General features: G+C 40.8%; 1 protein-coding gene across 3 annotated transcripts; it reads left to right on the top strand.

Annotated features, from left to right (window-relative positions):
• YTHDC1 (YTH N6-methyladenosine RNA binding protein C1) lies at positions 1-25299 on the top strand. Of its 3 annotated transcripts, none has more exons than XM_061589252.1 (17): positions 1-305; positions 8729-8818; positions 9742-10073; positions 10187-10553; positions 12090-12179; positions 12644-12697; positions 13398-13492; positions 14040-14148; positions 14234-14351; positions 16339-16423; positions 17361-17527; positions 19697-19779; positions 20385-20421; positions 20502-20541; positions 20631-20693; positions 22188-22322; positions 24336-25299. In XM_061589252.1, the coding sequence occupies exons 1-17, from the start codon at positions 278-280 to the stop codon at positions 24552-24554; spliced, it is 2112 nt and encodes a 703-aa protein (XP_061445236.1). In that variant the 5' UTR covers positions 1-277; the 3' UTR covers positions 24555-25299. The 3 variants fall into 3 exon arrangements, with proteins under 3 accessions (XP_061445236.1, XP_061445237.1, XP_061445235.1); XM_061589251.1 differs by having other exon boundaries at positions 2-305; positions 8729-8830; XM_061589253.1 differs by lacking the exon at positions 12644-12697 and having other exon boundaries at positions 8729-8830.
• Positions 25300-25783: the final 484 nt, after the last annotated feature.

Here is a 25783-nt window from a genome sequence, read left to right as displayed (position 1 = left end):
CGTAGGGCATTGTGGGAATTGTCGCGTAGGAAGTAAGGACGAAAAAGAGGAAGGAGGCGGGATTAAGAAGAAGAAGAACAGGAGGGGGGCCGGCGGGGGACCATCCTCCATTTTGGTCGGTGTCGGGGAGCTCCTAAAGGGTTTTTTTCTGCTCAGGTCTCTTGCGGTGTGCCTCGGTCTCCTCGTTTTCTCCCTTCCATAACCCAGCGGCGTAGTTTTTTCCCTGACGCAAAGACTTCGTCTGTGGCTGGGAACCGGTGGCGGCTGCCAGGGAACGATGGCGGCCGAGAGCCGGGAGGAAAAAGGTACGGAATGTTTCCTCCTCCTCCTCCCTCCCACTTCTCTCAGAACCGCTGGCTGCCATGGCAACGGGGTCTGGCTGGGGATATGGGAAGTTCTGGCTTTAAAGCGCTTTCTTTGCTCCGGTAAAGAGAATAACCCCCGCCGCCGCTAGAGTGAGGTACCCTAGTAATTCCCGTTCTTTCTTAAAAGCCTCGGGAAGGTTTTAAAACTGTTCCTTGACTGCCTTTCCTCTCGCTGCAGACCTAACCAAGCCCAAATCCAAGCATATTTTTGGGTGCATCGTAAAACCCGCTCGTCTCTGATTGGTGGGGGGCACTCAAGTTGGGAAACTCGGCGAGGCGAGGGTGCGATTTTAGTGCATTAGATGAAATGTTATTGGCACAGTCCAGCTAGAGGTTAAGTGCTTCTGGATCCTTCTGGTTTCAGTAAAAAAATGTAAGCTTTCTTTTTGAAATCAGTGGGACTTTAAAATGTTCTAATTTTAGTTGGACCATTTGTTTTTGTGTTACCAGATTTTTGGCTTTATTAAGTGTTCCTTTCCCCACATCTTTGTTTGTAGCATTTTACTTTAAAATAAAAACTTACATTTAAAGCAGTCTCCAAGAGAGGTATGGATGGTTGCTTTCATCCTCCTCCCTCACATTCTGTGAATACTAGTGATCTTGGAATCTAGTTATAACATTTGAGTGTTCAAACGTTAGTTCTGTAATGCTTATATCTGTTCTATTCTAATGCAAATGAGAAACTTAGGGTGGGAGGATAATTGTTTATCTAGGCCACCCAATGAGTTCTTGGTTGAGATAACATTTGAGTAAATAGTATCTTGATTTACTGATCACACACTCAGTTAAACCAGCTGTCTGTTTATATTATATAATACATAGCTCTTACGCAGGAGACAGACTAGTGACCTCTCTATTGGTGCAGCTAATGCAGACTAGATTCCTATGTTTTTCCTTCTGATGTGAAAACAAAACAAAAACAGCTGGTCTGTTGTTTCCAGGTCATGGGATGAGGTGCAGCTCTGGAGAGCTTGAGGGCTTTTGTTTACCCATATAGGATATTAGGTCTGTGTTACTATGCAGTTCAACACTTATTCAATATGCATTACAGAATAAGATGAAACCGGCAAGGAGAAAATGGGGTATGCAAGTGAATGTAGAAAGCTTGGCATCTATGGTTGGAGATGAAGACTGCAATTCTAAACATACACAAGTTGATTTTAATGGTACTAAGTCCAACAGGACTTCCAAGTAAACGTGGGTACAATCAAACTGCTTAAAAATCCAGAAGACCGGGTAACGTAGACTTATCTTAGAAGAAGTGTGAACTAATACTCCTTGGATGGCTTTAAAGAGAATTAGACGTATTCATGGAGGATCAGGATATCAGTGACTACTAGCCATTATGGTTGCGTTGTACCTCCACTGTTGGAGGCAATATGCCTCTGAATATTAGTTGCTGGGAATTGGAGGTAGAGAGAGCACAAGTGTGCTTCCCATGAGCATCTAGTTAGCCACTATGTGAACAGAATGCTGAACAAGATGGACCTTTCACCTGATCCAGCAGGTTATGATGATCTTTTGACCACACAGCTTAATCATTTATGTTACTGTTTAAACATTTATTTATGTTACTGTTTAAATTCATAGTTTGCTTCCTAGACAGGTTAGCTTTAGGAATCTTTTTAAAGCCAGAGGGAGGGAGTTTCTGTGAAGAGCTTCCTTTTTGTATTTTATGGGAGCAAAACAGCTGCAGAGCAATGACTGCACCAGTTCTGCATTTTGTGTGCTAAAGGAAATTTTACCTTGCAGGTTAATCTTACACAGTCTGGTTTATGTAGAAATATATTGATAAGTACGAAGCGAACTGACGGATGTTAGCCTGCATTTCCTATCTACCTGCCACATATAGAGGCAGTATGGATCTACAAGGGTGTGAGGCTCAGGCAGCAAATATCCTGGGCACTCCACTAAAAATTTATGCTGGCCTTCAGGAATTTGAGGTCTCTTCCCCCCCCCCCAGCAGGTTCTGTTGCTATGTCTTTATAACTTGAAGGCGCCTCCAAGCATAGCAAGTAAAAGTCCTGATCTGGTAATAAGCCGTCCTACCTTTTGGCTTTTTCTCACATGTACCTCAGGTATTGTATGCAGTATCAATATATTGATTGCATTGGCAACTGCTCTAGTAGATAACAGTTGTCTGCTTAAGCTAATCTGCTACAGAAAGCTTTTTTTTATAATGTGCCAATAAAAATACACTTTTCTCAAGAAGGGTACCAATATTCAGGGGGGGAAATCATTTTGATGTAAAAATGTACTTGGTCTGATTTCTATCCCAAAATCTTCAGTCCGTATTAAAAAAAAACTTTTACAAACATAAAAACTAGAGCTGCATCCCACATGATGTTTGGACATTTAATAAATTAACAAAGTCTTTTCTAAAAGATTTTTGGACTTCAGTAGACCCATTGGATACTATTAGGCCCAGGCACTGTGCCCCCCAGCCACCAGTTGCCATTAGTTGAGTGTAGTCTAGATTAAGTTTTACTTTGTGCATCTGTATCATTGAGAAATCATTGAAAAACACTAGAAAAGCATTGAAACCAAAGGAGCTAGACAAAAAAAAAGGAGATATGGAACTGATTTTGAGGCAGCTCCATTTTGTATGGAGTTTTTTACACAGTATTAACTAAAAAGGTAAAGGTGTCCCCGCACTTGTAGTGCGAGTCATTTCCGACTCTTAGGGTGACATCTTGCGACGTTTACTAGGCAGACTGTATACAGTAGGGCCCGGCTTGTCGGCGCTCTGCTTACCGGCATTCCGCTAATGCGGCGGCTTTCCTCCCCTCTTTTGAAGCCGCTTTTGCCACATTTTTGCCGCATTTTCATGCAACGCGCCCCATTAAAGTCAATGGGGTTCCACTTTGTGGCGATTTCCGCTTTATGGCAGGGGTCCAGAACGGAACCTGCCGAATAAGCGGGGCCCTGCTGTATATGGGGTGGGATTGCCAGTTCCTTCCCCTGCCTTTCTTTACCCCCCAGCATATGCTGGGTACTCATTTTACCAACCATGGATGGATGGAAGGCTGAGTGGACCTGGACCCCTTTTACCAGAGATTCGACTTCCTCCTTCTGTTGGAATCGAACTCCAGCCGTGAGCAGAGCTTCGGCTGCGTTACCGCCGCTTACCACTCTGCGCCATGGAGGATTAACTAAAGTTGAATCTTAAGAAATTTTTTTGAATTTGACTATAGATAATCAGTTTTAATAATGTTTGTTTATATGTAGTAACAGTCTTGGACAAGTTTACAGATAGTTTGTTGAAACAAATTGAAACCACTCAAGGAGATGAAACCAGTTCCTGTTGTAGTTTCCCACAGAGAGAAACAGTTGCCTTAAATGGCTGTATTTGCATACACAGAGAGACTTACACCCCCAGATCCAGATTATTTTCAAAGGAAACTATGGTTCTGTCACCAAAACAAATCATGCATCTCTCTGCAGCAATGTTGCATAACTTTCTGCTTTGTCTTGCAGAATATTGTGATAAGGTTTGGGATATTTGGAAAAAAGAGAAAAGGTCAGGGAATTGGAGAGTAAGAATTACGTTGAAAAAAGAGCTATGCGGGTTTCCCTACCTGAAATCCTGTTCAAAGCCAGTTATGGCTTTATCGTATCATCATGCTTTTTCTGTAATAATGAGGACTCACCATTTTTAAGTGTCTCTTTTCATATTTACATATATTACAGCATCCATTTCTCTTCTTTAGATAGCTTCCATTAAATTTTGTTCAATATAAAAAAATAAATAAAATCCATAAAACCTGATAATACATGGTCAGTTTTCATTGGACCATATCCCATTGCCTCAATCCAGAGAACATGTGCAAAGGAGATTTTGGATTTTTCTGAAATGGCAGTCTCTCGTATTGTATGTCAAACATTTTGAAACTGGGGGAAGTTTGAAAAGCAGTTTGTAATATGGCATGGTGGGGGTCTGCCCCTCAAAATGGAAAAGTAAAATATAGATGCACACAAAGTTGGGATCATGGCTCATATCTTTACAAGCCTTTAATTTCACCTGGCTCCCTGAGAAGAAATAGGCTTCTTCCATTGGCTCTGCTCAGAACAGCTGCTGTTTGGCTCCTCCCTTTACAGAACATTATTCCTCAGAAACATTCTCCCTGGTTCTGTTTGAGGGAGATATGAGAGACTAAGGCCACTTCCAGTGGCCTGGGTAAGACCAGCTGCCATATAATCTGCCCTTACTGAAATAACTACTGTGTGGATACAATAGCAAATAGTACAAGGAACATAGAATATCCATATCAGTTTCCTCAAAACGTTGGTACTATTTCTGGTAGTTGATTGTTGATATAGAATGATAGATGTTTAATTAAAATATCTGTAGTAAGAACGGCTCCCCAAACTTATGAAGGGTCTCAAATTGAAGGGTGTGGGGAATCCTATTCAAAAGAATTTCACCTAAAGGCTGTCCTCCATCTGAGGCAGCAGACAACAAGTTTTGATCCTCTTCTATATGATAGCTTTTCTGGTAATTGAAGAATGCTATCATGTCGCACCCCTCCTCTCCAGGCTAAATAGAACCATTTCCTTTAACCTTTCCGTACAGGACTGTCTTCCATATTCCAGATCATCTTTGTTGTCCTCTTCTGTTCCAATTTGCCTGCATCCTTCTTAAAAAACTGGATACAGTATTCCAGATGAAGTCTGACTAGCACAGAATAAAGAACTATTAATTCTGAAATTGAGGTTCTGTTAATGTAGCCTAAAATTATATTAGCCTTTTTTGCAGCAGCAGCATCACATGACTGACTAACTTTTAGCTTGTGATCAACTGCTGTTTCAGTGGTGCAGCGGAGGTAAGCTTTCCTATGCAAGGGGGATGTGATCTATGTTCACAGGCTTAAATGGCAGAAAGTGGCAAAGGGCAGGGGGTAGGATTTATTTTTGCTGCTCTCCGGTTGACTCTGCAGAAAGCATGACAGGCCTGGAAGTGGCTAGGTTTTTTCAATTTAAAACCAGCACCATCACTTTGTGCTACATGACTGTCAGGAGCTGCTTATAAATCTTTAATGGTCAAGTTGGCTGTGTCTGCTATAAGGAGTCTTCAGCTACTGCCAAGTTGATCTTTGGATACATGTGGAAGAAGGAAAGATATGTTGTTCCCTGCATTATGTCCAGTGATGTGTGTTTTCTAGAAAAAAATTAAATGGAGAACTTTTCACTGTCCTACATTTATTGAGATCTGATCTAGTGGGTATATCTTCTATTTACAGCAGGGCCCCGCTCGTACGGCAGGTTCTGTTCTGGACTGCTGCCGCAAAGTGAAATCCGCCGTAAAGCGGAACGCATTGACTAACATTGTCTAAAATAGTGCCCGATGCCTGAAAAACACTGTAAAAGTGGAACAAGCACCGTAGGAGCGGGGCCTTTCTGCAATTGACAACGGCTGTATCGGTGGAACGCTGCAAAGCAGAGCGCTGCAGTGCAGGGCCCTGCTGTATATCAGATCAAATCAATTGTTACAGTCAAAGACCAGCATTCAAAAAGATCATACAACACATCCATAATATAAAATAAATACAATAATATAGAATAAGATAACATGTCATTGGATAAAACAAGGTATAGATATCTGCATAGAAATTCAATTAAAATCACAAACTCCAAAAAGTACGGTTATAGAGTGGCCAAAGGAGAGCTTTGCACATACCATGGATTGCGAAAAAGACAAATAATTGGGTATTAGAACAAATTAAACCGGAACTCACTAGAAGCTAAAATGATGAAACTGAGGTTATCATACTTTGGACACATAATGAGAAGACATGATTCACTAGAAAAGACAATAATGCTGGGAAAAACAGAAGAGAGTAGAAAAAGAGGAAGGCCAAACGAGATGGATTGATTCCATAAAGGAAGCCACAGACCTGAACTTACAAGATCTGAACAGGGTGGTTCATGACAGATGCTCTTGGAGGTCACTGATTCATAGGGTCGCCATAAGTTGTAATCGACTTGAAGGCACATAACAACAACAATATATTTTAAACTTTCTAAAAATGTTTTTAAAGCTTAAGTATGTTTTGTTTTAATATGTTTTTAATGGTGGTTGTGTCTTAATATATTTTGAAGCTTGTTTTTATGATGTTTTAAAGTGTTTTTAGTGCTTTTGTTTGCCACCCTGGGCTCCTACTGGGAGAAAGGGTGGGATATAAACCAAATAAATAAATAATTAAATTTTACATGCTACAGCAAATAATTTAGCTACACTGAGAGAAGTAGCTGTATTTTGATTGGTAAAGATATAAAATGCATCCGATCTTCTTGGCACTTTCAATGTGAGGGGTTCAATTAAATTTTTGCATAAGCTTCGAATACAAAAGAACATGGATCACCAATTCAGCCTCTCCGCAGTCACAGGGATACTTGCAATCACAGTAAGGGATTTATTTTATCTTCCCTCCAAAATGGATGAAGGAAGAATATTAAGGCATGCCAGCATAAAGCGTCTATGATGTTTTTGGACTGAGAGCTTGTGTAGGTAGTTTGCTGGATTATTGAGCTGTCTGTTAGAAAATAGTTGGAAGAAGCCTAGCACTAGTTGGTGTTCCACATCTTATACATTGCCTAAGGGTCACTTGGGCGGTTGCAAAGCCAAAGAAATAAGGTGTTCCAAAGAAAAACCATATAGCTGGAGCTTTAGAGGCGGAGTTTGCTTGCATGCTGACTGGAAGTTGTTAAAGTAGCTAAACCAATTGGAGAGAAAATTAACTTCAGCCAGAAGAAGAGAGTTGAGAACAGCAAACCAAATCCTGGATTCACCTTTCTGCAGTCCAGCCTCCATTGCATAATGGTGTTTGAAATGGAGTGAGGTACTTGCTGTAGAGTAGCCCACAAAAAACTAGATTGAACTGCTTCCAAAGTGGTGAAGCTAAGATAGAGGCCAAGTTGTGCACTGTGTCTATAAAAACTAAAAGACAGATGGAACTACCATTTCCTTCAGCAGGAAAAGAGAGCAAGTCCATCTTCTGTGAAGATACTAACTGACATCAGGCTAGTTGTCTGTAGGAAGAACTTTATGGCAGGAGCAATCCTGACCTGGACATGTGTTGATCTGCTTTGCCCTTGGAAATGTGTTCTTGGGGTTGCTCATTCTCCCACCCTAAGGCCACAGCGACCAAAATTGACATAGGCAAAGGAGGAAGGCAACTCAATTAACAGCCCCCCCCCCAAAAAAAAGAATAATTTTTACTGGAGTTTTGGTGTGTTGTCTTGTGAGCTTTCTTTTATTAAGGAGGGATTCTCTAGAATTCATCCAGGGTAGTTCTATGATCAAGAAACTGCTATTCAATTTTCACTCTAATTCTAGAAAAACTTGAAATGAGTGGGCAAATGTAAGGGCTGAAATAACTTAACAGTACCTCTTAAAACAGGGATCGCCAACCCAGCATAGGCGCCATGGTGCTAGCTAAGGCCTTCATTGGAGCCCCCAGCAAAAGGACCAAGACTCTGTACTTTCATTTTTTTTAAAAAAAGTCTATAGCCCTCCTAGAAAGAAAGTTATGAAGCAAAGTGTGCCTTTCTAAGCAGTTTCTGTGAAATGAGTGACCCTGGCTGCTCCCGCCTGTCTGTGTTTTTAGCCAGTGAGTGAAGCCAATGCTCCGATAAGTCAGTTGTTACACCAGGCATTCCTGAGGTCCTAAAGGGCTGCTGTTTTCCTCTCCCCTTGAGTGCAGTTTCCCTGGGTCTGTCTTATTTTCTAGTAGTCCTTAGAATCTCTGTAGTGTGTCCTTCCTTTTTTCCTATCAACCAGGATGCATCTTTCCTATGGTGGATTAATCTGATATCTGGTACTCCCTAGAAGTTATTTTCTGCAAATACTACTACTACACAATTAAGTGTGAGTGGATGTTAAAGAATCCCCTCCCCAAATGGTAGATGCAAACTGTGAAAACTTTGCAAAAAGGCTTGGTACACATGTTTACTTCAGAAGCAAGTCTCTTTGTGTTTAATGGCACGTAGTCGCACTGAAGTGGGTTATAGGGTGGAAGCACAGGCCTTGGATTAGGATTGTCATTGGGGGCAAGAGGATTCTTGTGCCTGAAACATCTGTATATCCACAATGTCAGCAGGAGGTAGCTGACTTCCATGGTAAACATGAGGTTGGGGGGGTAGAATTAGCAGTGACTACTCCCTAATGTTATGTCATGCCACGTCCTCATGGGAGCCATTTTGTGACTGGCACCTTCAGTACTCGCTCAAAATTTGAAATGTGCCCGCTGGTCCAAAAAGACTGGTGACCCCTGACTTAAGCCATCTTTACATTCTATACCACTGTAAGAGCTAATGATGTAGCACTTCTAAATGTTATTTCCTGCCATGTGTTTTGTTTCCAGATGGTGAACTAAATGTCCTGGACGATATATTGACTGATGCACCTGATCATGACGATGAGCTGTATAACCCTGATAGTGAGCAAGATAAAAGTGAGAAAAAGGGTATGCTACTTCGCTAGTTGGGTGTCCCTTTGAAGAGCTAGGAAACTAGATCTGATAGTGGAAATCTGGCAACAAGCTTGAGAGCGCTTGCCAGGGTGCATAAAGTTATGCATGCTTACTGGGACTTCTCCCTTTTTCCTAACAGTTCTTTCCTCTACATCACAAATTCCCTTTGAACTATCCTTATCCCTCTGCTCCCTTGAGCTGTTTTGAGTAAAATATCAATATGCCCCATTTATGCTGCATAGCCGCCTTGATTGCAGTTTTCATATCTTCATGTTTTTTATTTATGGGATATGGCATGCCATATAAAACAGTACACTTTAAAAAGTAACTGCTGTCCTTGCTAGTCAAATATAATAAACTGTGATCTTGTTTTTCTTAATCATATAATCTTGTTTCTTTTGATATACAAATGCCTAGGAAGCTGTCTCCCTCTTGAGAAACAAGGGAGAAGCAAAGTTGAAATTCTAAATCATCCTTCTACAACGTGGTGCCACCCCACCCCAGATGTTGTTGGACTGCAACTCCCATTGCTCCTGACCGTTGGCTGGGCCCAATGGGAGTTGGGAGTCTTAACAGCATCTGGAGTGATACCGGGGTTGAGGACTGTCCTAAGTTGTGGTTTGGCCTTTAAATCATTCCAACCATCATACATCAGTTTTCTCATCTTTAAATTGTCAGAAATACTAGGATTTTCCATGAGGCAATTGAATGTTTAGTTAACATCTGCAACATCCTGGGTGTCAGACTGTAAAGCTAATGACTAAGTGCTTTGTCTCATGCTAAATATGAGGAAAGTTTGCTCAACTTATTTTCTGAAGAGAGCTTTAACAGCATTTTGTTAATGCAGTCATGTTACCATAAAATGTTTATTTCAAAATGTGTTGGTGGTTTTTTAAATATTTCAGGATCCAAAAGGAAAAGTGAAAGGATGGAGACAGCTGAGAGCAAAAAACAGAAACCTTCTGTGCATTCCTCAAGGCAGTTGCTACCCAAACCTCCAAGTTCATCCATTAGCAACAATAAGAGAATAGTGAGCACAAAAGGAAAACCAGTATTGGAATACAAGAATGAGGAATATCAAAGGTCTGACAGGAGCAAGCGTCCAGAAAGTGACAGAAAGACACGTATGACAAGCAGTAGCTCAAGAGACACCTATAAAGGGCAGCCTGAAAAGGCGTGCCTGAGGAAAAGAGATGCTGATAGAAGGGCGAAGTCTTCCACTCCAGATACGTCTGGGGTAAGCAACAGCTTTTTGCAGTCATGTTAAATGCACAGTTCTTTCAGGCACATGCTTGGAAGTCTTTGTTCATCCTGGTATGTAAGACGTTTATTTTATTTTTATTTAAACAGAGGCTAAGGCATGATGTGGACCAACAGCCGAGTAGGTCCAGTCACTCCTCAAAAGAAGACGTGAATTCTGAGGAGTATGGTTCAGATCGTGAAACAGGTAGCAGTGGATCCTCTGACCCAGGAAACAGTGAGGAGGAGGAGGGAATGGAGGAAGAGGAAGAAGAGGAGGAGGACGATGATGATGGGGAGGAAGAGGAAGAAGTGGAAGAAGATGGAGATGACGACGAAGAGGATTATGATCAAGATGAGAGGGATCAGAAGGAGGGAAATGATTATGACACACGAAGTGAAGCTAGCGATTCTGATTCTGAATCTGCATCCTTTACTGATGGGTCAGTCAGATCTGGTTCAGGCTCAGATATATCAGGTAGTGGATATAATTTCTTTCTGTTCTGGGTCTGTCATATTCACTATTTATTTCTAAACTGTACTGCAGAAGATTGGCTTTGGTGCGATTGCCCAGTGTCAGAAGAGTACCACCAATATGGACAGCACAGTAACAAAGTCTTCATTTTTGTCCTGTGGGTTTCCCATGGGTATCTGTCTTGTTGGCCGCTGTGGGAATAGGATGCTGGACTGGATGGGTCCTTGGTCTGATCCAGCAGGGTTCTTCCTAGGTTTTTGCGTTCATTAGTGTCACACTGAGCAGTTTCCTTCATTGTGCCAGGTCTCCTGGCCGAAGACTTTAAGGAATGAAAGTGGAAATGTAAGAAGAATGCAGTGGTGGTATATTTTACTTACGTTGCCAACACCTGACTTTTTCCCTTTTAGGATCCTCTTTCATGAAATAAAACCAAACCAGTGTGTAGGTCAGGTTCTACTTATGCTTGATCTGGGACATTTACATGTACCAATGTTCGTAATGGTAGATGAGGTGCATTTTTGAAATGACTCTTTCTCCAGAACTGAAATTTTGTGTAACGAGACTATGTTATAACTGAGGAGAAGTTGGTGGTTTCTAGCAATAAACAAGGCTAGTTGGCAGATTCTGGGAAAACACTGGAATGAAAAAATGGGAGCAAGCAGCTGAGGTTTAGCTGAATTTCAGACTTCAAGTGAAATTCTTTTCTGCCAATTTATATACTAATGTTCTCATGTATCTCTACCCAACCTGCCTTGCTCCTTTTTTTTTTTTTTTTTACTGTGTCCCTGCTGTTCCAGAGTCTCATGATAGGGGCAGTTCCATTTCACAAACCTCATGATAGAAACCATGTTGTCAATGTGATATAGTTGCCATATCCCATGTCTAGATCCTGTGCCATTCAGTAACGTATGAATAACGTGGGAAGCTCCCATATCAGCACTGCACCTCCTTGGGAGTCTGTGGCACAGATAGGGCACTTCTCATGGGATTGTACTATTCAGAAATTACAGAAGGGGTTTGTAATCCATGTTGTGCAGAAAAGGCAAGCATCCCTAAGTGGTAACGTGTAAATTAAGCTTTAGTGGGAGCTGTTTACTGTGTTTATACGTAAGAATGTTAATGATAGTTGCATAAAGGCTGTGGTCCAGAGACCTGCTGAGGCTCCAACAGGATGTTTGTTACAGTATAGTAGAATTCCTGACTTTGTGAACACCTTACACTCCTCTATGCACACACTCACCATACCATATCACAAACTGCTTTTGAAATGTCTGTGTTACTTCAAAAGCAGCTTTCCATGTGATGTGGAATGTTGCTGTTCAAAACAAGTCTAAAAACCCTTTGAGCTCTGGGAACTAATTCCACCAGTCTTTGGATCCTGACCAAAGAATGAAAGTTTAATGAGATGGTAGTTTTAAACTAAGAGCCAAATATGTATTTAGCTATTGTGAATTGTATTGAACTTCCTGAAATGATTCCTGATACAGTTTTTGGTGTGGACCTTAAAAGTACTGCTATTGCTTGTTTTGATGGTCTTAGATGAGAAAAAGAAGGCAAGGAAAAGAGCTAGAGGCATCTCTCCGATTGTTTTTGATAGAAGTGGAAGCTCTGCATCAGAGTCATATGCAGGTATTATTTCATTACTACTTACCTTACTGATGTGATCTGTAGCAAAACCCTTGAATTGCATTTTCCAGAATAAATAGTGGGCCATAGACATGTAGCTAAATAGTGAAAATTGGTATTTCGGCATGTTCTGTGTGAATAATTTGGGGAAGTAGGCTTTCTTGTTATGTTAATGCTATTTTGTTGCTTAAATGGAATTTTCACTTTTTAAAACTTGGAAGATGATGATTCATTGACTAGTTTTATGAGCAGAAAACTGGTCCACCAAAAACAAACAAAAAATGAACCAACCCAAAACTCCAAAACAAACCCTCGTGCACATTGAGCAGCATTCTTTGTGTGTGTGTGGGTGCGCGTCAGGAAGAATAATTTGTCATGAATGAAAATTGTATGTGAAAAGGCTGTAGAATTTGTATCGTATCTCTATTAAGGCTCAATCTGAACAAATGTATTTTGGCTAAACACAGGTTCAGAAAAGAAGCATGAGAAATTATCATCTTCCGTTCGTGCTGTCCAAAAAGGTATAATTTAAATTCGAATTTTTTAATGCATGCTCCCATTGCAAGCCGTTGTGTCGGTCTTTGTTAACTTGCATCAAATGTGGTAATGTTCCGATGCATAGTGAAACCAAGCCGATTGAGCAAATTGTATTGCATACAAAATGACTTCTTGCATGTGTCCTTATAATTGCTATATATATATATATATATATAGTTGCTTAACTGGCAAACGAAGTAATGAAATTGTGTTCTTTGAAAGTTACATTTATTCAAGAACTCCAGTAAACTAGGAAACACATCGGAACATTACTAATGTTGCATTGGCTTTTACTTGAAATAGCTTATTTTGCTTTTTGAAAGCTTGGCATTGCATGCTATGAAACAGATTTCAAGTCTGAAATAGGTGGTATTGAGCTACTGCCTTAGGCTGCACTCCAGTACATGTCTACTCAGAAGTAAGCTCCATTGGATTCAATGGGACTTACTCCCAGGTAAGTGTGTATTGGATTGCAGCCTTGGGACACAATTCCTCAAGACTTGACCATATAGCTTCTGTGTATGAAACTGGAATTTATGCGGGAAACCAATAAGCCCCTTTGAAGTGAAGGACAGTAGTAATAGGGCTTGTCTGACAAAGGTTACAAATATGTGTTGTGTGTTTACTTTGGAGGGGGGAAGGAATTGTCAATAAAACAATAATTTCTTCTTTTTTTTCTCCTAGACCAAACTAGCAAACTTAAATATATTCTCCAAGATGCAAGATTTTTTCTTATCAAAAGTAACAACCATGAAAACGTCTCACTTGCCAAAGCTAAGGTATGCCAGATTGCACTTAGATAGTATTTTCATTGTGAAGTTAAGGCTCGCATTGCAGAATGTGGAATTTAATTATCAACCCTTTAATTAGTTCTTAGGCCCTGTCACAAAAAAAGCAGAGTTAGCCAGCTTCTCAGCAGCTGTATCTTATTTCTGTTACTTTGAGTATGCTGCATGTCTCTAGGAAGAAGGGGGAGCTTCACAATTTGGTTTTAAAGTGGTAAAACTTTTCTTGGTGCTTTGAACATAATGGATGATGATTTCTCTGCTCTTCCCCAAGTTTGTGTTGGAACAGATGAGGCTGTCTTAGTCACTGCTAATTACACTTGCTGATTACTGTCAGTGGCACTGGGTCTCTAATACCTCAGTCAGAGATCTTTCTGAGGCCTGCTTCCAGATCTTTTAACTGGAGATTACAGGGATTGAACCCGAGACCTTGTGCGTGTAAAGCATGTATTCTGCAACTGAGCTAAGTGCAAGGTCTCCCTGGTCCCTTTACTGGACAGTTTTGGTTTCATAGATTTTGAACTTGTTCATGTCTCTTTAGGGTGTCTGGTCAACCCTCCCAGTCAATGAGAAAAAGCTCAATGCTGCCTTCAGATCAGCAAGGAGTGTTATCTTGATATTTTCTGTGAGAGAGAGTGGAAAATTCCAAGGTAAATAAGAGGAACACTTTCATCAATGTTAGCCCAAAGTTAATTGGGTTTTGTTGCCTCATTACACTGTTAACGGTTCTTGCAGGATTTGCAAGACTGGCTTCTGAATCCCATCATGGAGGATCTCCCATACACTGGGTGCTGCCTGCAGGAATGAATGCAAAAATGCTTGGAGGCGTGTTTAAGATAGATTGGATATGCAGGTAAAATTGATATAAATGTGAAAATACTGTTTTGGAGTATTTAGTTTTGTTCCTGAGACCTGGCCACCTCCAGCTCCCTATCGTCTAAGACTAGAAATGCTGTTCCCCCCCATCATAAATGATATTTAGTAGCAAGTAGTTATTTGTGTTCAAATATGGTATTAGAGAAATAATTCTGGAAGCTGTGTTTGTAGAAAGTAAGAATGGGTCATACATGGGCAGTAATATAACTATTAAGACTTTAAAAGAACCTCTTCAGTCTTACCACCAATTTGTACAGTCTAGAAATGAATATCTTTGGTGTTGGTGGAAGGACTCTCCAAACTGTTTCTGCCCTGCTGTGGATGGCAGTGTATATCTTATGCCAAATCAGAATTAGGGATTATTTGTTTCCTCCATTTTTTTACCTTTGCCTTACTTCACAGATTTTGTTTTTAACAAACAACTCCTTGGGTGGTAAATTCTTGGCATCCTGTTCTCCCCCTATTGATCTACGTAGCTGCCTCTGATGCTTGGAGTTGAAGCATTAAAGTCAGAGGCAGCTACATAGAGCTTTCCATAATCAGCAGGATGGGAAGAGGGAGCCGATGCACACTTCCTTCTCTGCAGTGTGAGGCTGTGTCAGAAATGTGACTCTGAGATGTGGGTTTTCAGGTTGGTAGTGTAGGAAGCTGGAGCAGCTTAGATGAGGAAGATTGGAGACTGAGCTGCAAATTCAAGGAGTATGTTCTTCCTGCCCCCCAATTCCACTGCTGATGTTAATCTTTTCAGTGTTTTGCATTAGCTTGCTATGTCACAGAAAATAATCATATTTAACTGTATCATGAAACAATACTGCATATTCAGTTATGGATGTCAAGCTCCGTTTGTCTTCAGAGTAGTGAAGTGCGAGTTCCCTCAAGTCAGGCTTGAAATTCAGGGTGTTGTTTTTTTTAAAAAAAAAATACTGCTTCCCAAACTGTGAAAATAGCTTAAGTCTTTCTATCCCAAATCCAAGCCTATTTCAGACCCTGTCATGCTCCTGTGTGAACATAGCAGGATCTGATCCCTCCCTCAGCACCCCTTGGGTATCCACAGCTGCGTGCCTACCTTCTGTCCAAGCCCCTTCTCTCTTTGTGTTTACCTTTGTTGTCTACCAGATGCAAGGAGCTGTGGATAATGTAATCTTTCCAGCAATATTACTGTGAGTTAGTAGTGCTGGACGACTACATTCTTATGCACATTGAGCTTATGCACATTGTAGAAAGTCAGAGCAGCATGCTAGGTATGTTTCATATTAAGGTGAACATTATAAGCCCAATCAGATTTGTCTTCCAAGCTGTGCTTCAATAATATCTGTATCCTTCACAGGGCTGGCTCTAGGAATGCCGGGGCCCTTGGGCATCAGCTTGCCCTGGGCCCCGGCGTGTGTGTGCACGCATGTGCACGCATGCGGCCCCCCACCTACCTGTCTGCTGTCTTTTACCACTGCCCACCTACCTGTCTGCTGTCTTTTACCATTGCCCACCTACCTGTCTGCTGTCTTTTACCATTGCCCTTAATGAACATGAGAGCTGCGGTTTCCCTAAGGGGATGATGCCTCCACTGCCATCTTTGTTGATGGCACGTGTGCGTGCTACGCACACGCATCTCTGCCATCAACTAAGAGGGCGGCAAGGGCTTCGGTACCTTAGGGAAACCATGGCCCTCATCTTCGTGAAGGGCAATGGTAAAAGACAGCAGACAGGTAAGTGGCCATGGGGGGCCCGTGGATCGCGAAAGGGGAGTGGAGGGGTGGCTGAGGGCCCCCCTGTAGCTCCAGTGGCCGTCGGGCCAGTGCCCCACCTGGGCATCCTTTAGAACCGGCCCTGATCCTTCACTGATTCAGAATGCTCATTATCCTGTCTTTTTGTAAATTCATTTCAGTTACAGTATCTGTAGAAGCATCCTTGTGTGAGATTTAAGTACCAAATACACAGACTGTATGACATATCACTTATATGTTTAGGCGTGAATTGCCATTCACGAAATCTGCTCACCTGACCAATCCTTGGAATGAGCATAAGCCAGTAAAGATTGGACGTGATGGACAGGTTTGTCAGCCGTCTTCATTACTCTTAATTATCTTCAGTGTGTTCAGTGGGTAAATTTTCAGAATCAATTTGTTCTAATGTTATTTTGTGGGATAGCTGTCAACATTTGAAAGTTAGCTACCACTAATCCAAGCGCAAAGAGATCCTAGACTAATTATCATTAATCATTTCTTAGAAAAAAGATCTTCTGCTAAAGCATCTTGAAGTTGGCCCTTTCTTTACAAAAATCACTTGTTAGGTTGCTTTCTGCCAAGAAGCCTTGAACCAAGGTGAGCTGTAATTCCCACCGTTCTCAATTCTTTAGTGAGATGGGCTCATTGTGTGAGAAAAATAAGGACTTATTCTCCCATAAGCAATGGAGGTGGAGAGGGAAGTGGTAAATTTTCAACTGCTAACAACAGTTATGTTGGAACTGTGGATTGATATAGAGATGTTTTCCTGCTAAGAGAACAGCCCGCATAAACTGATGACTTATTTCACCATGGATCAATATTTACAATCTCAGTGTGCTTTTAAAAAAGAAACCTGTAACAGTATTTGACATGCTACAAATATAATGCTTATTAATTAACAAAATAAAGCTACACCCTCCTTGTTGCATCATGGGCAACAGGTGTCCTAAAATTAGCGAACACAAATCTACCTAATCTATTTATGTGTGCCGATGAACTTTTGTTCTGTGTATTCTGAACTGCACGTGTTGGATAAGGTAGGTGATACAACTCTTTCCCTTTAATCTGTAATATTTTTCTAGAAATTTCTCTACTAGTAAGCTCATTTTTTTTATTACAGGTGTGTCTAATATTATGTTCTTTTAGAAAGCATTAAAGTCATTAAGCGTTAACTTTCTTATATCCGATTGGCTGAAAAATTTGACTTCAGGATATTTGGATGCGTTCTGACTTCATCTTGTAAAACCAGCATTTAACTGTTCCAGGAAATTGAGCTTGAATGCGGAACCCAGCTTTGTCTCCTATTCCCTCCTGATGAAAGTATTGACTTGTATCAAGTCATTCATAAAATGCGGCACAAGAGAAGAATGCACTCTCAACCCCGGTCAAGAGGACGGCCATCCCGTCGAGAGCCACTCCGAGATGTGGGAAGGTTAGAAACGTTCTTTGGACTGATAATAGGCACATGTGTCAGAATAACATGATGGAGGAATGTGATTCATCAAAAAGCTTTCCCTGCAATCAAGAAGAGAGAAAATCCTCACATCAAGCTGCATGGACGGGTTTGTGGCTTCATTGAGGATTTCACTGTCCCCCCCTCCCCCAGTTTGTCACTTTCAAGAGGAAAAATGGGGACCTTTTGCTTATGCAGAAAATACAGTCTTGTAAATCTAGCTTAGACTAGATTTTTGGTCAGATTATGCAGATCTGTTCGTGTAGGTAAGCGGATTTATCTTGCGGAGGCTAGGTGGAGGAAGAGCAAGTCTGTGTGTTCCAAAATGTGTTAATATCTTGTAAAAGCCTTTTCTTTCAGGTATATCTCTGGATAAACCTTGTCAAATATGGGACTTTTATCAGGATCACTTATAATTTTGCAGAAGATGACCACCTCATTTTGAGGATAAAATATTTATATTATTTTGCTGTTCAAGAAGAGCGTGTTTGGGACTGTTTCAAATTGTATCACCGTGCTGTGGTTAAGCCCATTACCAAATATTCTCTCACATCTTGCTGAGCTTCTGGAAGCCGTAGGTTCTCTCCAAAGGGGGAGGAAGTGGCCCTTGGAGACCCGGCAACAACCCAAAAAGAATGGCTGTTGCTGTGTCTGTATACACAACCTTTCCAGATGCTGGCAGCACCTGTGGACTTAAAAGTGGTTTTAGAGGATCGCCATGGTTATTGATCACTGCTCTATGAACTTACCAACATTCCCCAGAAAAGAAGGGGTATATCTTGTTACAGAATTGGAGAAGTCTTTGCAAAGGACTGGTATAAGCCCTTCTGTCCATCACGTTTCCCTGACCCCTGTGTAGCTACTTTGCTTTCTGATAAATATAAAGCTTTTCTGCTAAAGACTGTGTAGTTTGGGCTGAAACCTTTTTGGTTATAGTTTCCTGTTTGGGGAAATGTCCTGTGGTAGGTACAGATACCCATCGAGTCCCCATATCCTTGCTCTTAAAAAAAGGACACTGTAACCTGTAGGTAGGAGGAAATCCTGGCAGCATCCCCCTTTCTTTGGGCATAAGAGGACTGAACACCGATGGCTTTTGAAGTTAAGCCTAAGAGGTTTCCAGTGCAATAAAGTATTTACAAGTGAAGGTTTTGCAATGGACTGCAAACTATACATTATAACACCATCACACCTTCTCAAGCCTGCCAGGGCCTCCATTTATGTATGTGGCTTTCAGCTTAAAGTCAGTAGTTGGACTACTATATGAACTGTTACTATCATATATTTTACCGGTCGTAAGTGCACACTCAAACTACAAGAAAGCGGTATGTTTATTCTTTACACCAGCTCTTATTTACTAAATCTATTTTTGCTGTACATACAGTTGCTTTATTTGCTCAAAATTATGATATTTGCTTTTAACATGGTAATACAATGGATTTTAATAATAGTTGGGGAGGAGGGATAATTGCCTGTGATCTGTATTATTGCTTCCCTTTTGTAGAAACAAGCGATTTTGATGGTACATTTGGAGGGGGCATTCAATGACCTGTTGATGGTGAGGAAAGAACAAACCCAGAGTAGCAACTGGAAAGTACCATTTAAAAAAACAACACGCAATTTCAACTAGTAACATTAATTTTGAAAATTCAGTTGGATCCAATCCCAAGAATATAAAAATATGCCATAATGTACAGATTATTTGCTCTGTAGCTAGTAATCTTCGTGTGTAAGAGGGACAGGAAGGTGGGTCCAAATGATGTTGATCCAATTAAAGCCATTCATCTGGAAGTTCTATACACGTTTGTAAGATAACTGCATCCAAATTGGCTCTGTTCTTGTAGGATAAGCTTCAGTATAGCAATTGCACAAGTTACAGTTGTAATTGTGAGTAAGCCCTATAAGAGCTCAATGGGACTTCCAAAGAAATATGCATAGTTTGGAATTAAGAGCTATGGTTGGATCAAGTTCCATGTTAAGAATCCAAGTTCTTCGCATCTATAAAATGCCATATATGTATCTCTCAATGCAGTTATGTAAGACTTCAAAAACCTCAGAGAAAGTAATCGTGGGGCACTTCCTGTTCCTTCTAAAGGTGTTTTCTTTAAATTTGCTCCAAACAATTGTTTAATTATTGTCTAATTTATGTAGGCGTCGACCAGAGGATTATGATATTCATAACAGCAGAAAGAAACCAAGGATTGATTATCCCCCTGAGTTTCACCAAAGACCAGGTTAATATTTCATTATGCAAATACATGTGCACAAATGTCCAGATTTGTGTATTAACAATCTTGAATTCATATGGAATGTGAAGGTTAAAATAAAGCTTTAAGGATTCATGGGAGTCTTCAGGGCTCTGATTTAAACTAAGTTTGAACATGAGAATTAAATGGGATGTGTGTGGGATCAAGGTGCCCTGCTTCTTGGAAAGACAGAGGGGAACCTAGCTTGGAACAGAGACAAAACCATTAAAATTTTCTCTACTTATATTATGTGACTGAATATGTAGGTGTCTCTAATCCACCCAGGTAGGGTACATTGGGCTTTTGTTGATGTATAGATTAAATCTTGACATCAAGTTAAAAAGCCCAAACTTAAAATTTTGACCAATAGCTACATATTTACTGGAGTCTGGTCTATTCTGCTATTAAGAAACACCCAATACTTTTTTAAAAAATGTAATGTGAATTGCTGAAACCACCACTGGGAACAGCAGAATGATGTTTCCTTATGGGTCTTGGTCAAGGCAGGCACTTTAGGAAAAGATGCTAATGTCTGTTTATATATTGTCATATAGTAGTAAATATGATAAATAATGCTGCTTGATTTTAAACAGGATATTTAAAGGATCCCAGATACCAAGATGTAGACAGGTAAGAGATGTTTAATATTTATTTTTATGTTATGCTAACTTCACATTGGCATTTAATTTCAAAAATCTTATTCCCAACAGACGATTTTCAGGAGTCCGGAGAGATGTCTTTTTAAATGGGGTAAGTCAATGACCTTTCATGTGTTGTAGCTGTTATGGTTTCCACATTGCCTGTGTTTTTGACGTTTCCTGTGCATGTTTACTTTCTAGTCCTACAATGATTACGTGAGAGAATTCCACAACATGGGACCACCACCACCCTGGCAAGGAATGGTTTGTATTTTGGACACCTTTTACTTTTGACATTGTTTACAACTACTGCATTATCAAAGATAGGTTGTAACAGGTAACTATTCCTCTGTTTTATTAAAATGCTGCCTAGTTTTGCTGTAACTTTAATCCTCCATTGAATCTTGTTGTGGAGAGCATCACCACACATCTCCTAACTTGTAAATGTACAGATGTAAAAGGGCTGAGCTATGAGAGACCTGGTTCAGACAGCTGATATGAGAACACATTCCTGGCATAGAGGCTTCAATTAATAAACTTGGTAGGATGCAGTCATTAGAGTAATGATGACATGGTTATGTTTCATATTTTTAAAAGCTTCCTTAAGTATCTAAAAACATCAGATGAACCCTACTGAATCAGACCAAAGTCCCATCTAGTCCAGCATTCTGTTCTCATAGTGGCCAACAGATGCCGATGGGGAAACCCCAAAAGCAGGACATGAGTGCACAGTAATGCTCTAAGTCCATTGAACAAAGACTCTGTCTGCTGCATATAAAAAACACCTTTGGTAAATAAACTCTGGTGGGAAAGAGCAGAAATATGGAATCTGTGATTCAGATGTAATGCTAGTGTTTTCACTATTAGAAGTTACTGAGGATAAAATCAGCTTCAGTAAGCTTAGTTGTGTGTTAGTTTCACTTCAATAGAGGTAAATTGGATTCCTGGTGCGTGCAGCATAATCCTCACCATGTCTCCTCAGCAGTAAGTCCTGTTGAATCCAATAGGGCTTACTCCCAGATAACTGGGGTTACGATTGCAGCCTTAGCAAGTTTAACAATTTCTCTTAAAAAAATGGAGGGGGAAATGAAACGCCACAGGACACCTGACCATATAATCGCTGAGGACGTAGTGCATGAAGTGGTTCAGATTTGCGAAAAGAAATACTTAAACAGCTGCTGGGTCCACAACAACCCCCTAAGCATATGGCGGTTAAGATCCTGTTAACCCATTAATTCTGTACAGATTCATCATCCCATGTAAGTTTTTGCAATCAGTTTAAAGCACATTTATGCATACTGATTTGAGCTGTAACAGTGGGGTGAGTTTTTGGTAGTGCTACAATCCTCACCACATTCTGCCTAGCATTCTGGCAGCCTTTTATTTTACCTTGTAGAACATGGCCCCCAGTTGCACAATGAATATCCTCACTACCAGTTTAATTCTCCACAAGGTATGGTGGTCTCTTCAGTGTGAAGAGTTATGTGTGGGCAGTGTGTGTGTGTACCTATACAGATAACACTGTAAATCACTACAGCCTCTTCCTGTCTCTAGTTGTAAAAATGTGGGTTTAAGTGTACAATTTGGACTAGTTTTAATCACTCTAAAAACTATTCTGATGTACCATCCTCAAAGTGCTGTTGAATCTTTGAAGCCATTTAATACAATTTCCTTCAAATGGTGAATTGCACTTCATTGACACTGATGTATTCTTAGCGGGGGAAATCAAGAGAATAACCAACCACTGTTTCTTTTCAGCCTCCTTACCCAGGCATGGAACAGCCGCCCCATCACCCTTATTACCAGCACCACGCTCCTCCTCCACAAGCTCATCCTCCTTACTCAGGGCACCATCCCATACCACACGATGCACGATATAGGGATAAGCGAGTGGTAAGTATGCCCCGAAGGGCTGACACTGTACCAGATAAGGATAGTGATCAGATCTTATGCTGTGGAGAGACCTTATATGTGCATTAGGCTTCTATGGTCACTGAAACTTCCAAAGCATGCTCTATCCCAGCTTGCAAAGAGCATATTTTAAAGCTGACATTTGTGCCTAAATAAAGACTGGAACGTAGATACACTTAGAGGCATATGAGATTGAAGAGCAAACCTCTGTGTTGATTTTATTTTTGAAGCAATGCTCTTGCCCATCAGCAGTCCTTTTACATGTCTTCGTGTAAGAGTTTGAGTTGTAGGGGTCTGTTTTCGTTATCCCTGTTGGAAATAACAATCTGTGCTTGGTGTGGCACAATTTGTGTAGGGTATGGACTTAACCTTCACGTACTGAAGTGATTGCTTCATCCTTTACGGGCAGTCTCAGTCTTTGAGATCAATCAGAAGGGCTGTCGAAGGGATATGGAAAGCAGCCTACTGCTGAGTCAGACCAGTGGTCCATTTAGCTCAGTATTGTCTACATAAACTAGTAGCAGCTCTCCAGGATTTTAGACTGGGGTCCCTACCAGCTCTACCTGGAGATGCCCAGGGCTGAATCTGGGAGTTTCTTCATGTAAAGCAGATGCTTTACCACTGAGCTGCATTCTTGAGTTCAGTAGCCCTGTATTTCCTGTGTTGCAGCAGTTTTAGATGTATATGTATTTTAAACAACCAAAACCAAATGATACCGGTTGCTGCGAGTCTTGTTCCATTTTATTTGTTTTTTTAAAAATTAAGTTGCATTTTGTATATTTACAGCATGTTGTATTCTGTGATTCACAAAGAATCATAAAAACACATTACCACCCTCGACAAATATATTACAATAAACTTCAACCGCTAGAATCTCAAGGCTATGATTATAGTGAACTTTTTTTTTATTTGGCTGGCTATTTATAAACCTACCCGCCTAATATGAATATAAAGAGTCCCTGATGCCAGAAGAAGGCAGAGGGTTGTCCAGGAGGGTTCTCCTCAGTCAAAGCATTCCAAAGCATGGGGCCACCATGCAGAACAGGATTTTGCTACAAGATATGAGGGATGGGAAGGAATGTGAGAGATTCAGACCATTCAGGATCTTAACAGTACGCACTAGCATGAGGAAAGGTGGACCTACCATTTGAGAGATTTCTTCTAGTCATCAAATTTGGATGGGGTGGTGGTTCCTAATTGTTGAAGCTAGATTGCACTTGAAAGGCTTGCAAGAACTATTGTATGTGGAATGAGTTAATAGATGCCTTTCAAACGAGAAACTGCTCTAGAGGTGTGTTGAATCTAGATACTTGGAAGTGCTTGTCTGTTGGACACAAACCCCCTTGTCATTCATTAATTTTATTACATTTATACCCCACCTTTCTTCCAAGAAGCTCGATATGGTGTACAAATATGGTCCTCTCCCTCCCAATTTTATCCTCACAGCCACCCTGTGAGGTAGGTTAGGTTGAGAGACAGTAACTGGCCTGAGGTCACCCAGTGAGCTTCATGCCAGAGTGATGATTTGAACCCTGATCTCCCAGGTCCCAGTCCAACGCTCCTAACCACTATACCACACTGGCCCTCGTTCAGAATTTGTTTCAAATTTTCTTAAGATTAGAATAATGAATGTATTTTTCTGTTGGTGTGTTGAGACTTATCAGGCCATATAAACATAAGAGCCCTGCAGGAACAGATCAAAGGTCTCTGTAGTCCAGCATCCTGTTTCCCATACTGGCCAACCAGATGCCTATGGGAAGCCCGTAAGCAGGATGTGAGGGTGATAATTCCCCTTCACTGCTGTTACCCAGCAACTGTTATTCTAGAGGCATTCCACCTCTGATCCTGGAGACAGCTATAGTGAATCGTAGCCATTCATAGCCTTAGCTATGTGAAACCTTCAGGCTCCTAAAGTGCTTCTAGTCCCAAGTCTGATGTAAAAGGTTTTATGGCTTCTCAATTAAGTGATACATAAAATTGTTCTGTTTCCCATAGCATGACTATGACATGAGGGTAGATGACTTTCTACGCCGGACACAAGCAGTTGTCAGTGGCCGAAGAAGCAGACCACGAGAACGAGAGCGGGATCGTGAGCGGGATCGACCCCGAGATACCAGAAGAGACAGGGATCGGGATCGGGGGAGGGAGAGGGAGAGAGAGAGGATATGCGATAGGGACAGAGACCGAGGAGAAAGAGGAAGATACAGAAGATAATGCATTGTGGAGCTGCAGTCACTTAAGGAGCAAAAGCTTGTATATTTGTGTGTTTACAGGTAGTAAACTTCTATTTTCCTGTGTCTACCTACTTTATTGTGTAGAAGGATTTATAATTGACCCTCTTTGTTCTAAGCATGCAGTAAGCTGTGAACTGGAAAATCCCCATCAGCCAAAAAATACATGCAAAGCTTGACCCTTGAGTTGGTGACTTTCATTTGAGCAGTTTTGAATAAGTTTAAAGAAAGTAGATGAATGACCCCTATGTGTTTATCTTAACAGTAATTTAATCATATGGTTGTTTGAATACCAGTTGATAACTGCCATAATATTTTTGCTTTGTTTCCTTCCATGTAGTTTTTTACATGATTCTGTGGGGGAAAATGCTGCTATCAAGTATGCAGATACTGCGTGTGATGGTTTGGCTGTATGACAGTGCCGCAGCAGCCATGTCTTGGTTTTTCTGGTGGTTTTTTTAAACTTCTGTAAGAGTCAAGCTTGTTCAATAATGAAAGCAATATTAAGATGACAGTACTGATACCCAATTTTTAACCTTTTAAACAGCTTTCCTGTGTTCTGGTGGCATTTTGGTTAATGCTATTGTTTGTTTGCCTTTCCCACTCCTTATTCCCCTTCTTAAATGTCCACATTGTTTGGAATGTCCACTATGTGCGTGTGTATGAGCACAAAATCTTGCTGTATTCTGCATTGCTACCATTTTTTTATAATAAATTGGTAACTTTCATGGTTGTGCATGCTTCTGATGACTTTTGAAAGAAAAGCAACAAAGCATTTATTGGAAAATATCACTTCAGGCTCAGTAGCTTCCTAACTCCAAATGAGGCAGTGGTGAGGACCCATAGGCATGACAGGTGCTCCACATGTATTGAATTTGCACTCTAGAAGCATCTTCACCATGTTTTGGTGACTGACAAATCAATGTGTAAAGGGTTCCTAGAAAGAAGGAAATGTGAGATCCATTAACTTTGGAAAATTGATCACATTTGTTGAACAGGAGACCCCTGGATGTTTAAATGAGGTGGTAAGAGTCACTAAAAATGTGTTCAAAGCTAAAAGCTAGGCAGGGGCAAGTCTTGAGATATAACAAAACCTTCATCTGGGGAACAGAATAGTAGTCCCAACATGGTCAGAGTCCAGGTCAGGATTAAGAGTGCTGGATGGAGGTGTGGCATCAAAGTGAAGGCAGAGGAAAGGCCTGTGTTATTTAT

The sequence above is a fragment of the Rhineura floridana genome, chromosome 11, assembly GCF_030035675.1.
Source record: "Rhineura floridana isolate rRhiFlo1 chromosome 11, rRhiFlo1.hap2, whole genome shotgun sequence".
Lineage (NCBI taxonomy): Eukaryota > Metazoa > Chordata > Lepidosauria > Squamata > Rhineuridae > Rhineura > Rhineura floridana.
The sequence above is the reverse complement of the archived record's forward strand: the minus strand, read 5'-3'. Positions and strand labels throughout refer to the sequence as shown.

What these genes read in the sequence shown, in the direction of transcription:
- YTHDC1 (XM_061589251.1), top strand. Translation starts at nt 278, where the DNA reads ATGGCGGCCGAGAGCCGGGAGGAAAAAG. An exon ending in TTCAGGCTCAGATATATCAG is followed by an intron (nt 10,554 to 12,089) that starts GTAGTGGATATA and finishes TGATGGTCTTAG; the next exon opens with ATGAGAAAAAGAAGGCAAGG. An exon ending in CCACTCCGAGATGTGGGAAG is followed by an intron (nt 17,528 to 19,696) that starts GTTAGAAACGTT and finishes TAATTTATGTAG; the next exon opens with GCGTCGACCAGAGGATTATG.